Source organism: Xenopus laevis, chromosome 3S (genome assembly GCF_017654675.1).
Source record: "Xenopus laevis strain J_2021 chromosome 3S, Xenopus_laevis_v10.1, whole genome shotgun sequence".
NCBI classification, from domain to species: Eukaryota; Metazoa; Chordata; class Amphibia; order Anura; family Pipidae; genus Xenopus; species Xenopus laevis.
Genome location: NC_054376.1, coordinates 2,451,879 through 2,469,713, shown reverse-complemented (window position 1 = coordinate 2,469,713; position 17,835 = coordinate 2,451,879). Strand labels below are relative to the sequence as shown.

Below are 17,835 nucleotides of genomic sequence, written 5' to 3'. Positions count from 1 at the left end.
ATTCCTCTGTACTAAGCACAATTCAGCAGGAACAGTCCCTAAGTTTGCTCATAGTCTGTACAGAGAGATCCCATAAATCTATGGTACATAGGTATTCCCTGTACTAAGCACAATTCAGCAGGAACAGTCCCTAAGTTTGCTCATAGTCTGTACAGAGAGATCCCATTAAACTATGGCACATAGGTATTCCCCTGTACTAAGCACAATTCAGCAGGAACAGCCCCTAAGTTTGCTCATAGTCTGTACAGAGAGATCCCATAAATCTATGGTACATAGGTATTCCCTGTACTAAGCACAATTCAGCAGGAACAGTCCCCTAAGTTTGCTCATAGTCTGTACAGAGAGATCCCATAAAACTATGGTACATAGGTATTCCCCTGTACTAAGCACAATTCAGCAGGAACAGCCCCTAAGTTTGCTCATAGTCTGTACAGAGAGATCCCATAAAACTATGGTACATAGGTATTCCCTGTACTAAGCACAATTCAGCAGGAACAGTCCCCTAAGTTTGCTCATAGTCTGTACAGAGAGATCCCATAAAACTATGGCACATAGGTATTCCCTGTACTAAGCACAATTCAGCAGGAACAGTCCCTAAGTTTGCTCATAGTCTGTACAGAGAGATCCCATAAAACTATGGCAGCATAGGTATTCCCCTGTACTAAGCACAATTCAGCAGGAACAGTCCCTAAGTTTGCTCATAGTCTGTACAGAGAGATCCCATAAAACTATGGTACATAGGTATTCCTTGTACTAAGCACAATTCAGCAGGAACAGTCCCTAAGTTTGCTCATAGTCTGTACAGAGAGATCCCATAAAACTATGGCAGCATAGGTATTCCCCTGTACTAAGCACAATTCAGAAGGAACAGTCCCCTAAGTTTGCTCATAGTCTGTACAGAGAGATCCCATAAAACTATGGCAGCATAGGTATTCCCCTGTACTAAGCACAATTCAGCAGGAACAGTCCCTAAGTTTGCTCATAGTCTGTACAGAGAGATCCCATAAAACTATGGCAGCATAGGTATTCCCTGTACTAAGCACAATTCAGCAGGAACAGTCCCCTAAGTTTGCTCATAGTCTGTACAGAGAGATCCCATAAAACTATGGCAGCATAGGTATTCCCCTGTACTAAGCACAATTCAGCAGGAACAGTCCCCTAGGTTTGCTCATAGTCTGTACAGAGAGATCCCATAAAACTATGGCAGTATAGGTATTCCCTGTACTAAGCACAATTCAGCAGGAACAGTCCCTAAGTTTGCTCATAGTCTGTACAGAGAGATCCCATAAAACTATGGTACATAGGTATTCCCTGTACTAAGCACAATTCAGCAGGAACAGTCCCCTAAGTTTGCTCATAGTCTGTACAGAGAGATCCCATAAAACTATGGTACATAGGTATTCCCCTGTACTAAGCACAATTCAGCAGGAACAGCCCCTAAGTTTGCTCATAGTCTGTACAGAGAGATCCCATAAAACTATGGTACATAGGTATTCCCTGTACTAAGCACAATTCAGCAGGAACAGTCCCCTAAGTTTGCTCATAGTCTGTACAGAGAGATCCCATAAAACTATGGTACATAGGTATTCCCCTGTACTAAGCACAATTCAGCAGGAACAGCCCCTAAGTTTGCTCATAGTCTGTACAGAGAGATCCCATAAAACTATGGCAGCATAGGTATTCCCTGTACTAAGCACAATTCAGCAGGAACAGTCCCTAAGTTTGCTCATAGTCTGTACAGAGAGATCCCATAAAACTATGGCAGCATAGGTATTCCCCTGTACTAAGCACAATTCAGCAGGAACAGTCCCTAAGTTTGCTCATAGTCTGTACAGAGAGATCCCATAAAACTATGGTACATAGGTATTCCCCTGTACTAAGCACAATTCAGCAGGAACAGTCCCCTAAGTTTGCTCATAGTCTGTACAGAGAGATCCCATAAAACTATGACAGCATAGGTATTCCCTGTACTAAGCACAATTCAGCAGGAACAGTCCCCTAAGTTTGCTCATAGTCTGTACAGAGAGATCCCATAAAACTATGGCAGCATAGGTATTCCCCTGTACTAAGCACAATTCAGCAGGAACAGTCCCCTAGGTTTGCTCATAGTCTGTACAGAGAGATCCCATAAAACTATGGCAGTATAGGTATTCCCTGTACTAAGCACAATTCAGCAGGAACAGTCCCTAAGTTTGCTCATAGTCTGTACAGAGAGATCCCATAAAACTATGGTACATAGGTATTCCCTGTACTAAGCACAATTCAGCAGGAACAGTCCCCTAAGTTTGCTCATAGTCTGTACAGAGAGATCCCATAAAACTATGGTACATAGGTATTCCCCTGTACTAAGCACAATTCAGCAGGAACAGCCCCTAAGTTTGCTCATAGTCTGTACAGAGAGATCCCATAAAACTATGGTACATAGGTATTCCCTGTACTAAGCACAATTCAGCAGGAACAGTCCCCTAAGTTTGCTCATAGTCTGTACAGAGAGATCCCATAAAACTATGGTACATAGGTATTCCCCTGTACTAAGCACAATTCAGCAGGAACAGCCCCTAAGTTTGCTCATAGTCTGTACAGAGAGATCCCATAAAACTATGGCAGCATAGGTATTCCCTGTACTAAGCACAATTCAGCAGGAACAGTCCCTAAGTTTGCTCATAGTCTGTACAGAGAGATCCCATAAAACTATGGCAGCATAGGTATTCCCCTGTACTAAGCACAATTCAGCAGGAACAGTCCCTAAGTTTGCTCATAGTCTGTACAGAGAGATCCCATAAAACTATGGTACATAGGTATTCCCCTGTACTAAGCACAATTCAGCAGGAACAGTCCCCTAAGTTTGCTCATAGTCTGTACAGAGAGATCCCATAAAACTATGACAGCATAGGTATTCCCTGTACTAAGCACAATTCAGCAGGAACAGTCCCTAAGTTTGCTCATAGTCTGTACAGAGAGATCCCATAAAACTATGTCAGTATAGGTCACAAAGTGATGGGCACACACACATATACACAATTTCATGTCTGATAGACAAAAGTTTCTCCCGTACAGGATAGTTGAACTAAATGTCACTAGCCAGTTACTTGGCATTACAGGGAACCTACTGGCACTGGCACAACAGCCGGGATGAACTTTGTTGCCAAATGGCATTTACTTTGTTTGGATGAACTACACAACAATTGCTGCACTTTGTCCAAGAGGAAAGAGATTTCCAAATATCCATTTCATTTTCCAATTGGCAAATAAGATCAAGGCAGTTGTTTCTTGACTCATCTACACTCTGAGCAAGAAACACAATGTGTGCCCAATTAAGCAGCTGGACATTTATATAAAGGCATATATATATGATGATGATGATGATGATGATGATATATAAATATATATATATATATATAAATTGGATTTACAGGTAAGGCATGTGCCGTGGGGTTATTATATCACAGATGCCAGTGATCCAGATGAAGCTCAACCACCGGTCATGTAAGAGTCAAGGGCAAATGGTCACTCTTACGATGACATCATAAAAGGGGTGGGCTCCAGAGAATATTTTTTAAAAAAAAAACATTGGTGGCAGAGGCCTATAGAGTATTAAAAGTGGCGGCCGGGGGTTTAAAAAAATTCAGTAGAACTGAACTCGGGGCTTCAGGACTTCAACTTCAGCTCCTTTTGTGGCTTTGGGTCTTTTCGCCTGCGGGTATCAGGTATCAGTAGCCCTGGCACCCCCAATCCGACCCTGGTTTTTGTTAGGGATGCACCAGATCCACGATTCGGGATTCGGCATTTTTCAGCAGGATTTGGATTCAGCCAAATTTCTTCAGCCTGGCCGAACTGAATCTGAATACTAATTTGCATATGCAAATTAGGGGCTGGGAGGGAAATCGCACAACTTTTTGTCACAAAACAAGGAAGTAAAAAATGTTTTTCTCCTTCCCACCCTTAATTTGCATATGCAAATTAGGATTCAGATTCGGTATATCTTTCGGCGCGGATTCAGGGGTTCGGCGTAATCCAAAATAGTGGATTCCCCAGTTTTTGTGCAACTATCCGAAAAAAATGTTCACACTTTTCCTGCACGTGCTTCTTTTGTTGGAATTTTTTTTTTTTTAGCAAATTAAGGCCATTAGTGGTTGGAAGTTTGGTGAAATTTTTTCTTTTTTTTATTAAGAAAAAAAAAAGCCCCCTAATAAAACAGCTTCCAGAAAAGAAAATGAAGGGGTAAAGTAGAAAAAACAAAGCCAAAACTTCGGTCCATTAATGACCAACATGAGACACAAACCTTTCTTTGCCCATTGAGAGGAAATTTTGGAAACTTTTAAAAAGGGCTAATTAGTAATTACTTCCAGATCCCTTCGTCCTTAATTTGAGCCCTTGTTTCCCTTTCAGCGGAGTGTCGAAAATTCCTGTTTTGTTCAACACCCCCCGACTGAATTGGATTGTCACTTCTTTTATCCACAGAGGCCAAGGAGAGATTGCAATGAGGTCTGTGCCTGTGGATATATATCGACAGAAGAGTCGTCTTTTCTTTGAAGCTGGAAAAGGAAAAAGATCTGGTTCCAGTGATGGACCAATAAGGAGCCTTTCAGCGAGTCATTAGCTGAACGAGGTCACAAAGAGACTGTTCTGCTAATAAGGCTTCTCAGTAGACACACAGATCCCCTGTTTCTTTCAATACGTTCTTGTTACAAGAGCAAAACCCAACAGCAGCTGTTCTGCTCTATGGACACATTCAGTGAGCACCACAGGAGATTTATATACAAACTCCCAGCATTGTGCCCAGCAAATACACATTGTCCTTTTTACTCATCTACAAATGAGCTTGGGATTTGGGGGAAGAACATATGTAAGTCTAGGATTTACATGGCAGAAGCCTCGCCAGGGCCAAGAAATTCTTTTATCATTTATATTTTGCACACTAACTAAGAAAGGAAAAGATTTAATGCTAGGGATGTATATAGTGACTTGGCCCAGGAGCTGCCGCTCACTTGCCATTATTCTGAGCACCACATCAGGCCTAGGGGGGCTGAATCACAAGTCCGGAGAGCGCAACTGCACTAGCAGAGGTTAAATTCTGATTTTAAAAACTGATCAGCTTTTTTGTTGCCCCTGGTCACTCACGGGACTTTCTCAACTTGCAAATAATGGCGGCCGTACACGATAAGATCCGAGTGTTTGGGGAGGTCACCAAATCTTTCCCCCAATATGCCCACCAAAGGCAGGGGACAATAATTCGGCCCTAGGGTGAAACAATGGGATTATAATGATGGGAATAGGCACGAAGACCGCACCAACTAGCCAATTCCATCCTCTATCACAGGGGGAAATCAAAACCTGCCTGAACAATATCTGCCCAATTTTCGGCCAGATATAGACCCCATACACTATTATAATCTGCCTAATTGGTCTAAAGGACCTGAATCGGCATCTTAAAGGGATACTGTCCAGTAGAATTCTGCACTGAAAACAGATTTTTTCTTTATATTTAATCTGACATGGGGCTAGATATATTGTCAGTTTCCCAGCTGCCCCCAGTCGTGTCACGTGTGCATACCTCTTAACTGTCCCGTTTTGAGCAGCACAGTCCCTCTTTTTACAGCTCAACCCGCATTCCTGCGTTTGTACTGGAAAGTCCCAATTTCTCTGAACTGAACAGCCAAAAAAGATACAATGTTTCCAACTTAATAGGCTCTTGGTATAGAGCCCAGAATAGATACTTAAGATACATTTGTAAAAGTTTTGTCCCTTGGGAGAAGTTAGACTCAAAGCTTAAAGGGCAATTCACCTTCATTAGTAAAACTGTAATAAAACCTAAAAAAACTGCAGAAATGTGTTCCAACTTTCATAACCTGGCAAATTTTGTAAAATTGGCATGGTAATTAGGAGGTGTGGCCACAAAAAAAGGGGCATGGGCAAAAAATTGTTGCTGTGGTCCGCGCAGCAATTTTTTCCCCCCTCTTTCCGTTTCCAGAATGCTGGGAGGTATGCTTGTGCTCTGATAAACTTCAGTTACTCTTTACTGCTGTGCTGCAAGTTGGAGTGATATCTCCCAATCCCTTTCCCCCAGCAGCCTAACAACAGAACAATGGGAAGGTAACCAGATAACAGCTCCCTAACACAAGATAACAGCTGCCTGGTAGATCTAAGAACAACACTCAATAGTAAAATCCAGGTCCCACTGAGACACATTCAGTCACATTGAGTAGGAGAAACAACAGGCTGCCAGAAAGCAGTTCCATCCTAAAGTGCTGGCTCTTTCTGAAATCACATGACCAGGCAAAATGAGCTGAGATGCACCTACACACCAATATTACAACTAAATACACTTGCTGCTTCAGGAATGACATTTTATATTGTACAGTGAATTATTCGAGGTATAAACCTGTGTCATTTAGAAATAAAAAAAAACCATGATAGAATCCCTGCCTGTGTACGGACTTAAGAAATATAAGAAACAATTATTTGAAACATTTGTTGGGTTCTTAGAATTATAAAACGGTATCAGTCCCTCCTGGGTGTTCCTTCTATCTCAGCTGTGACCAAGGTCCGTGCCTACACAATATTCGCATACGCGTTTTACGATTATTCTTTTCATCCAGGGGGGAGAAAGCAAAGAGCAGCAAGTCTGCAGCAATCTTTCAATGACCCCATAAACCTATCGAATTTAGTCTAATCGAGTTACTCGGAGAGGAGAAAAGCCACAATTAACATGTGTATTCAATTCTTGTAATCTAGTTTTGTGGCTTTGCCATGTACAATGAGGAAATTGGCTTGACAGCTTTGACAGAAGCAGGAAAGGAGAGTTCAGAAAACACATAAAGGCAGAGAGAGTCGGGGAATGTTTTCTTTAAGTCGCTCTATCAATTGACTCCCAGCAGCAGAGCTTCCAGCATTCCTACTGGTAGATTTAGGAGAGTGCTTTTAAATCCCTGCTCTAGCGCATGATAAGCACATGGATTTGCACTTTTCCTGTTTGGACCAGGCCATTTTATAATATTCCACTGAACTCTAACCCGCCGACCAACAATTTCAAGTTTTACCTGTAGCTGAGCCAAAACAGACTTTGCTTCAACGCAGCGTGTGGATTCCATTTCATTAATCGCTTTTTTTTTTTTCATCCTTTTTTTAATTTCCAGGGCTCAGTGTTCAGGAAGCTCTAGAGAATTCGATCCCGATCACCAGCACTTTATCAATCTGCTTTCCAAGGCTAAATATTGTCTTAAAGGATAAGTAAACCTTTAAAATAAGTGAATTAATGAGGGGCTATTCTAAGCACTTCTGTAATTTACATTCATTATGTATTTTCTTTTTATTCCAAGATATTAAGGGATACATGTGCTGTTAATATGAATGAATTTTGTTCCAATAGCCCCACCTGCTGGTCAGTTTCCCACCAGTCTGACCACCAAGTAGTCAAGGAAGTTGTCAGGAGAAAGAAAGAGGCTGATGTTCTTCTGCTTAGGAATAAAATTAGAAACCTTTCTCACATCTTTCCTAAGCAGAAGAACATCAGCCTCTTTCTTTCTCCTGACAACTTCCTTGACTACTTGGTGGTCAGACTGGTCAGAAACTGACCAGCAGGTGGCGCTGTTGGAACAAAATTCATTCATATTAACAGCACATGTATCCCTTAATATCTTGGAATAAAAAGAAAATAAATAATGAATGTAAATGACAAAAGTGCTTAGAATAACACTCTCATCAATTTTACATTCACTTATTTTAACTGTTTCCTTATCCTTTAATTGTGTGCCTCATGGATACCACCCCCCCTCCCAATACACACATTTCCATAATGTCCTTCTCTTTAAATACAATGATCTGGGAATATAATCCCATGTATAATCTTTGTTTAAAAAGGGGTTTGAAGGTAGGGCGCCATTAGAAAAACCCTAGTTAAAAGACCACACAGACATCAGCAATAATAACGGTAAATCCCCAGCCACATAAGTTATAAAAGAAGAAACAAGCTGCTGTGTAGCCATGGGGGCAGCCATTCAAGCACAGGATACACAGTAGATAACAGATAAGTACTACTATAGTTTATATAAACAAGCTGCTGTGTAGCCATGGGGGCAGCCATTCAAGTACAGGATACACAGTAGATAACAGCTAAGTACTACTATAGTTTATATAAACAAGCTGCTGTGTAGCCATGGCGGAAATTGAAAAAAGGCTATATGGCACAGGTTAAATAGTGGATCACAGATAACACCATTATGTTCTACAGAGCTTATCTACTGTGTATCCTGTGCTTGAATCGCTGCCCCCATGGCTACACAGCAGCTTGTTTATATAAACTATAGTAGTACTTATCTGTTATCTACTGTGTATCCTGTGCTTGAATGGCTGCCCCCATGGCTACACAGCAGCTTGTTTATATAAACTATAGTAGTACTTATCTGTTATCTACTGTGTATCCTGTGCTTGAATGGCTGCCCCCATGGCTACACAGCAGCTTGTTTATACACATATAGTAGTGTTTCTGAAGCAAACAAATCAGTTTTACCAGTGCTGGGCAACAGTCCATGATATTTTCCTTATTTTAATACAGTTATTTTTTGGTGTTACTGTTCCTTTAAGCAGTAAAATGTATATTCAGGCCAGCAAAGGCACAGGCCAGCCTTATAAAGACAGGGATCCGTAGCAGCAAGATAAAAAAAAATTAAGACCAACTGCAAATTGGTTTAAAATACCGCTGCCTACGCTATGCTAATAATGACCTTTAGGGTGAACTAACCTTTAAAACTGGGATCATTTTATCTTGATTAAAACTAGGAACGTAAGTCTGTCCATATAAATTGCACTAAAGAGTACAGAAAAAGTCTAAGTTTCTGAAATAACTTGTTGTAGAGATTTCATGTGTTTTCCCCAATGTGATGCCAAGAGTTTTTCTCCTACATTTCTATATGGAAGAAGTGTGTCCGTGTTTGCATTTCTACACAAAAACAGACTTATGTGAACATATCCGCTGGGCACCTCGAAAAACCCAAGATAAAAACCACAGAGTAGAAACAACGTCAATACATGTTGGAACATTAGTAAAGGCTGTGGTAAAGTATGAATATTTATCTGGTAAGTAAACTCGAGAGGGAAGCGAAATCTGTGCGTTTTCTACATTTCCTACAGTTATTACATAGGAAAGGCGACAATGACATTCTTGTAAAGGCTTTATTGTGTTGTGCAGAAAGGAGCTCAGTAAATGTCAGTAAATGTGATGAAGAATAACAGGGGCTGTGTTCACTGAGGAGAAGAAAGTACAGGTGACGGGGTCGGTGACTCATTACAAGTGGAAAAGTGGAAGGGTCTGTGAATGAGCTCTCTGACCATGGAGACTAAACCAACAAGTAGGGGTGTGAGTGGGGCGAGGAGAGAGATGAGGGGAAAATCGAAAAGTCTATGATTTCAATATTACGTTTCCCAAAATGTGACTCTGTCAAAACAGCATCATTCCCGAGTTATTCATTCTACCAGTGAACCTCAGTTTACTTTATTCGCTTATATGGGAATTGAAAAGTGCATTGTTTGTGGAAATAAAACACAGGCGCCTACCTGCTTTACTTGTCTTCTGCTTCCCCAACACAACATTGAAACAGACACAACATTATCTCCTCGAAAACTTGTAACACCTAATGAAAAAACTTCCTAATACTCCCTGTATAACTCAGCCTGCAGCCTTGTGCCTTTATATGGTCACAGAACAACCCCTCAGTGACTTCTAATATCCTTATCATTTACAGTAGGGGGTACATTATCCCTTATAATACATAAGTGATACTCAGAGTTCCCTGTATAACCCAGCCTGCAGCCTTGTGCCTTTATATGGTCACAGAACAACCCCTCAGTGACTTCTAATATCCTTATCATTTACAGTAGGGGGTACAGTATCCCTTATAATACATGAGTGATACTCAGAGTTCCCTGTATAACTCAGCCTGCAGCCTTGTGCCTTTATATGGTCACAGAACAACCCCTCAGTGACTTCTAATATCCTTATCATTTACAGTAGGGGGTACATTATCCCTTATAATACATGAGTGATACTCAGAGTTCCCTGTATAACTCAGCCTGCAGCCTTGTGCCTTTATATGGTCACAGAACAACCCCTCAGTGACTTCTAATATCCTTATCATTTACAGTAGGGGGTACATTATCCCTTATAATCCATGAGTGATACTCATATTCTCTGATTATGACATTTTTGCTAACCAATCAGCAATTTGTTTGGACCAGTCTGTGTTGGCTGAATAATTAAAGCAAATTTCAGATGGATTGTTATGGGTTACTGTACTGATGCTGTTTTTGGGGAAAGCTGGGGAATCCACATCACTAAGCAGCACAACTGGGGCACATGTGACAAGCAAATAATTTTCCATTTCTCCATGTCAGAGAATCAGAGAAAGCTCTAAGACATTTATTCAGTTACCCGCAGCTCAACTGACATGGCAGATCTCTTCCATTAGTCACATTTGGGGGTGCTGTGTGTAATCACTTATTAGTGATAAGATAAAGTCACTTGTGTGATATAATGAATCTGAACTTACCGTTGGAGCGATGAATACAAGTATGTTGGTTGTCACTGAGGAAAAATCCGTCCTTACACTGACATTCATAGCTGCCCATGGTGTTAACACAGATTTGCTGACACCCCCCGTTGTTATCCAAACACTCGTCAACATCTGTAGAACAAAGAAAACATAAATAACCTTAAAATCCAACCAAGCCAAGGTTAGGAGCTAAGAAATAGTAAAAATAGGAGACGTTGTTTATCTTCTCTTCATTATATGTGGTTTATAGAGAATGCAGAAGAGGCAAACAATATGCAGCTACCATTCTTATATAATATGTATAAATACAAATATACAGAGAAGGAATGTTCTGGGCACACAATAAGCTATACCCTCATACTGTACTGTCTAAGGGAATCAATATGGCACCTCCTCCTCCCATATGTATAAATACAAATATACAGAGAAGGAATGTTCTGGGCACACAATAAGCTATACCCTCATACTGTACTGTCTAAGGGAATCAATATGGCACCTCCTCCTCCCATATGTATAAATACAAATATACAGAGAAGGAATGTTCTGGGCACACAATAAGCTATACCCTCATACTGTACTGTCTAAGGGAATCAATATGGCACCTCCTCCTCCCATATGTATAAATACAAATATACAGAGAAGGAATGTTCTGGGCACACAATAAGCTATACCCTCATACTGTACTGTCTAAGGGAATCAATATGGCACCTCCTCCTCCCATATGTATAAATACAAATATACAGAGAAGGAATGTTCTGGGCACACAATAAGCTATACCCTCATACTGTACTGTCTAAGGGAATCAATATGGCACCTCCCTCCTCCCATATGTATAAATACAAATATACAGAGAAGGAATGTTCTGGGCACACAATAAGCTATACCCTCATACTGTACTGTCTAAGGGAATCAATATGGCACCTCCTCCTCCCATATGTATAAATACAAATATACAGAGAAGGAATGTTCTGGGCACACAATAAGCTATACCCTCATACTGTACTGTCTAAGGGAATCAATATGGCACCTCCTCCTCCCATATGTATAAATACAAATATACAGAGAAGGAATGTTCTGGGCACACAATAAGCTATACCCTCATACTGTACTGTCTAAGGGAATCAATATGGCACCTCCTCCTCCCATATGTATAAATACAAATATACAGAGAAGGAATGTTCTGGGCACACAATAAGCTATACCCTCATACTGTACTGTCTAAGGGAATCAATATGGCACCTCCCTCCTCCCATATGTATAAATACAAATATACAGAGAAGGAATGTTCTGGGCACACAATAAGCTATACCCTCATACTGTACTGTCTAAGGGAATCAATATGGCACCTCCTCCTCCCATATGTATAAATACAAATATACAGAGAAGGAATGTTCTGGGCACACAATAAGCTATACCCTCATACTGTACTGTCTAAGGGAATCAATATGGCACCTCCTCCTCCCATATGTATAAATACAAATATACAGAGAAGGAATGTTCTGGGCACACAATAAGCTATACCCTCATACTGTACTGTCTAAGGGAATCAATATGGCACCTCCTCCTCCCATATGTATAAATACAAATATACAGAGAAGGAATGTTCTGGGCACACAATAAGCTATACCCTCATACTGTACTGTCTAAGGGAATCAATATGGCACCTCCTCCCATATGTATAAATACAAATATACAGAGAAGGAATGTTCTGGGCACACAATAAGCTATACCCTCATACTGTACTGTCTAAGGGAATCAATATGGCACCTCCTCCTCCCATATATATAAATACAAATATACAGAGAAGGAATGTTCTGGGCACACCAAGTGGTGATTTAAGCCGCACCAAAAAGTCTTATATTATTCAGATCACAGTTCAGTCTTTTGTTTACAGACACTATAAAAGTGGCAAAGCATTGAATAGAAATAAAGTTGTCTGATCCTGGAACAAAATTTAAGAGACATTTAGAAAACGCGGCGTCTGTAACGGACTCATTAACGTGTCTCTGTAAAGTGAATGTTCTGCCTCCGCAGGCACATACAGGCTTCAGGCCTACAGTCTTTACTCGCAGGAGCAGTAACGGCCCAACATAAAGGAAATTATTAGGTAAAAAAAAAAGACTCTTTATAGAGTTCTGGTTTTGAAGAGAACAGCATGTTTCAATTACCAGAGTCATAACCCCCTATAATGTAGCCTTGTTTAATGAAAGAGGGACTTCTTAAATCTCCATGTCCCCAGTCTACATTGTGACTTTAATAAGCAAATCTATAAAATGACTACAGCTGAGTTTTCCGTTTTATACCCTCCCCTGTATTCTCACTGCTTGTGACCTAAACCTGACTCTGCACTAGTAACTGGATCATCATTAACTGGATCATCATTAACTGGATCATCATTAACTGGATCATCAAACATTGCAACTGCCCATTCTATTGCTGGTTAGTGCCGCCCTGCAGTGATTATTCATCTTTCTGCCCCATACATCGCCCAAGTCCTATTAACCTCGAATGCTTCAAAGGGGAAGTTCACCTTCAAACACTTCTTTCAGTTCAGTTGGTTTCAGATTGTTCAACAGAAATAAAGACTTTTTGCAATTACTTTTTTATTGGTGGCTGTTTTTCTGTAAATTTAAAATTTTCAACTTCTAAAGCAGCTCTAGGACGGGGGGGGGGGGGGGGGCCCCGCTGCCTCTATAACAAGTTTAAATTTATACAGTGTCGGACTGGCCCGGCGGGATACCGGGAAAAAACCCGGTGGGCCCCGACCCTCGTGGGCCCCCGCCGGGCCAGAACACTTATAGATATTTCCAATCGGCCGAGCGGCGCTGTTGCTGGACCGACGTTTTAGTAGGGGGGCGGGGGTCGGAGGGTCGGAGGGGGGCCCCTGGACAGCAGTCCCGGTGGGCCCCGGGCCCCCCAGTGCGACCCTGAATTTATACATTAAATTGATAAATTTCTTATCTTTGTCCCTGCTGAGCAGAATCTATGAGTTCCATTACAGGCAGCTGTTAGATTTGATACAATAGTTACTTATACTCCACAGATACTGCTGAGAAATGGATCAACTAATTGTAACAACTAAATGTATCAATTAAATGTAACAACTAAATGTATCATCTAATTGTATCAACAAAATCTAACAATTGAATGTATTAACTAAATATATCAACTAAATGTACCAACTATGTATCAACTAAATGTAACAACTAATTGTTTCAACTAATTGTAACAACTAAATATATCAACTAATTGTACCAACTAAATGTACCAACTAAATATATCAACTATGTGTCAACTAAATGTAACAACTGAATGTATCAACTAAATGTATCAACTAATTGTATCAACAAAATGTAACAATTGAATGTATCAACTAAATATATCAACTAAATGTACCAACTATGGGGTAAATTTATCAAAGAGTGAAGTTCCGCCACTAGAGTGAAAATCCGCAGCTCTCAATTAATTTCTATTGGATTTTGAAAGGCGTATTTATCAATGGGTGAAAGTGATAAATATGCCTATAAAAATCCCATAGAAATGAATAGAAAGAGGCGGAATTTCACTCTAGTGGCGGAACTTCACTATTAACTTCATTCTCTGATAAATATACCCCTATGTATCAACTAAATGTATCAACTAATTGTATTAATTAACTGTATCAACTAAATGTATCAAATTGTAACAGTTCTGAATGTTCCTGGATCACTGAGCTGCCAGACTGAGACACCAGAGACCTGAACATTCAAATTTAAACTCGTGAAAACGGTAAAAAATAAAAGATGGAAAGATTGAAAAAAAGGCTGTTTCTGGGGAACAATCTGAAAACAACTGAACTGAAAAAAAGTGTTTGGAAGGTGAACAACCCCTTTAACATACAGTTTTTGTGTTACTTACTATCCAAAACAGTACTGTGATCTACAAAAAAGAAAGAAAGTAGTTGCTTCAATGATATCTAAATTCCCTTTTATCAAGAACTATTTTTTTCAGATATTACATTTTCTCAGAAAAATAATGTCACCTGTAGCATGTGATCAGCACAGGGTCCAACGCCCTCCAAACCCCCATCCTCCCAACCATCTCGCCTGCCTCCGCACCCCCCTTCCCCAACGCAAGTAAGCGTTCCCCTTTAATTGGGCAGCCATTCAAAGCTGAAAAAGGAGAAAAGTCACTTAATTCTCAAAAGATAAGGTCTATAGTATACAATGGGATTCTTCATAACAGATCTGTTATCTACTGTGTATCCTGTGCGTGAATGGCTGCCCCCATGGCTACACAGCAGCTTGTTTATATAAACTATAGTAGTACTTATCTGTTATCTACTGTGTATCCTGTGCTTGAATGGCTGCCCCCATGGCTACACATCAGCTTGTTTATATAAACTATAGTAGTACTTATCTGTTATCTACTGTGTATCCTGTGCTTGAATGGCTGCCCCCATGGCTACACAGCAGCTTGTTTATATAAACTATAGTAGTACTTATCTGTTATCTACTGTGTATCCTGTGCTTGAATGGCTTCCCCCATGACTACACAGCAGCTTGTTTATATAAACTATAGTAGTACGTATCTGTAATCTACTGTGTATCCTGTGCTTGAATGGCTTCCCCCATGACTACACAGCAGCTTGTTTATATAAACTATAGTAGTACTTATCTGTTATCTACTGTGTATCCTGTGCTTGAATGGCTTCCCCCATGGCTACACAGCAGCTTGTTTATATAAACTATAGTAGTACTTATCTGTTATCTACTGTGTATCCTGTGCTTGAATGGCTGCCCCCATGGCTACACAGCAGCTTGTTTATATAAACTATAGTAGTACTTATCTGTTATCTACTGTGTATCCTGTGCTTGAATGGCTGCCCCCATGGCTACACAGCAGCTTGTTTATATAAACTATAGTAGTACTTATCTGTTATCTACTGTGTATCCTGTGCTTGAATGGCTTCCCCCATGGCTACACAGCAGCTTGTTTATATAAACTATAGTAGTACTTATCTGTTATCTACTGTGTATCCTGTGCTTGAATGGCTGCCCCCATGGTTACACAGCAGCTTGTTTATATAAACTATAGTAGTACTTATCTGTTATCTACTGTGTATCCTGTGCTTGAATGGCTGCCCCCATGACTACACAGCAGCTTGTTTATATAAACTATAGTAGTACTTATCTGTTATCTACTGTGTATCCTGTGCTTGAATGGCTGCCCCCATGACTACACAGCAGCTTGTTTATATAAACTATAGTAGTACTTATCTGTTATCTACTGTGTATCCTGTGCTTGAATGGCTGTCCCCATGGCTACACAGCAGCTTGTTTATATAAACTATAGTAGTACTTATCTGTTATCTACTGTGTATCCTGTGCTTGAATGGCTGTCCCCATGGCTACACAGCAGCTTGTTTATATAAACTATAGTAGTACTTATCTGTTATCTACTGTGTATCCTGTGCTTGAATGGCTGCCCCCATGACTACACAGCAGCTTGTTTATATAAACTATAGTAGTACTTATCTGTTATCTACTGTGTATCCTGTGCTTGAATGGCTGCCCCCATGACTACACAGCAGCTTGTTTATATAAACTATAGTAGTACTTATCTGTTATCTACTGTGTATCCTGTGCTTGAATGGCTGCCCCCATGGCTACACAGCAGCTTGTTTATATAAACTATAGAAGTGTTTCTAAAGCAAACACACCAGTTTTACCAGTGCAGGGCAGTAGTGCATTATATTGTCATTCTTTTAAAACACTTCAATTTTTTGGCATTACTGTTCCTTTAAGGGAAGAGTCCAAGGTAGGCAGCGGGTAGAGACATCCATATAACCGGCACTGATTATAGAGAACAAGATTAATTAAGAAGCGCCCAGGAGAAGAGCAACAATTGCACCATATAAAACAGGATCAATGAAATGTAATAAAGGGTTGTAACCTCACTATGTAATGATATAATGTTATAATGATATAATGATATAATGCTGAAACATAATGATGTCACTGCATCACTGCTCTGCAGCATTTATATGGGGTCCTTAGTTTACCAGCTGAGAACTCAAGTGAGAAACACATAAACCTCTAGGAGAAATCCAGAAACACATTCATGGGCACATACTCGTGTATCCGAAAATCTGCTTACATGCAATTACTGGCATCATTAGCAGTGACCCCAGGGGCCACATAGAACTACAGGGACTTATTTTGTACGGCTCTCCCCCATGAACAAAAGGTTCTAGTATATTTGCACCCCATCAAAGAGGTTGGGCTGGAACTAGGGGTAGGCAGGAGAAGCACTTGCCCAGAATTCAAACTGGTTTTGTATTAATAAATTGCCACAACAAATCCGATTGGTTGCAAAATACAAAACAATTTCATCATTTCTTGCCAGAAATCCAAACATTCGGCAACTAAATTAAAAACCATTCATTTCCTTTGCAAATAAATACCATTTAAAAATAAAATGGAATAAATCCTAGTCCAGACTTAGGCTCTTACTGCTGGAGTATTACAGTTCTGTGGATTCTTCTAAAAATAGGGAGATATCTCTTCTATGTCATTTTTAACATTTTGGGGCACATTTACTAATGGTCGAATATCGAGGGTTAATTAACCCTCGATATTCGACCGTCGAAGTAAAATCCTTCGAAGGATTTATCGCATTTCCTGCAATCGAAGGAAAAATGGTTGATCGAACGATTAAATCCTTCGAAACGAACGATTCGAAGGATTTTAATCTGCCGATCGAACGATTTTTCTTCGATCAGAAATTTGTTAGAAAGCCTATGTGGACCTTCCCCATAGGCTAACATTGATGTTCAGTAAGTTTTAGGTGGGGGAAGTAGTTGGTCGAAGTTTTTTTTAAAGAGACAGTACTTCGACTATCGAATAGTCGAACGGTTTTTGGCTCGAATCGTTTGTTTCGAAGTCGTAGTCGAAGGTTGAAGTAGCCAATTAGATGGTCGAAGTAGCCAAAAAAAACATTCGAAATTTGAAGTATTTTTTCTTCTATTCCTTCACTAGAGCTAAGTAAATGGGCCCCTTTGTATTACCATTGTGTCTTTGCCAGTTACCCTTTATTGTACTTCTTTTCTTTTCTAATCTGCCCAAACTAAGGTTAAAAAAAACCATAATAAGCACCCTAGGAACTTTTTTATTTCATGCTTCTGTTGCTCCCCAGCTGTTTTTATATTTGAATGTGGCTCACAAGTAAAAAAAAAGTTTGGGGACCCCTGCTCTATAGCCGTCCCTAGAACCAGCGATTGCCACTGGGTATAGGGTTTACATTCTTA

At 40.2% G+C, this 17,835-nt stretch overlaps 1 protein-coding gene across 6 annotated transcripts in view; it reads right to left on the bottom strand.

Annotated features, from left to right (window-relative positions):
• The window catches only part of scube1.S (signal peptide, CUB domain, EGF-like 1 S homeolog), a 140,092-nt gene that overhangs the window by 84,856 nt on the left and 37,401 nt on the right, over positions 1-17,835 (bottom strand). For all 6 annotated transcript variants that reach the window (XM_041587859.1, XM_041587860.1, XM_041587862.1 and 3 more), the window contains exon 4: positions 10,545-10,679. In XM_041587859.1, the coding sequence (XP_041443793.1) occupies positions 10,545-10,679 (135 nt within the window). The remainder of the gene's footprint in view (positions 1-10,544; positions 10,680-17,835) is intronic.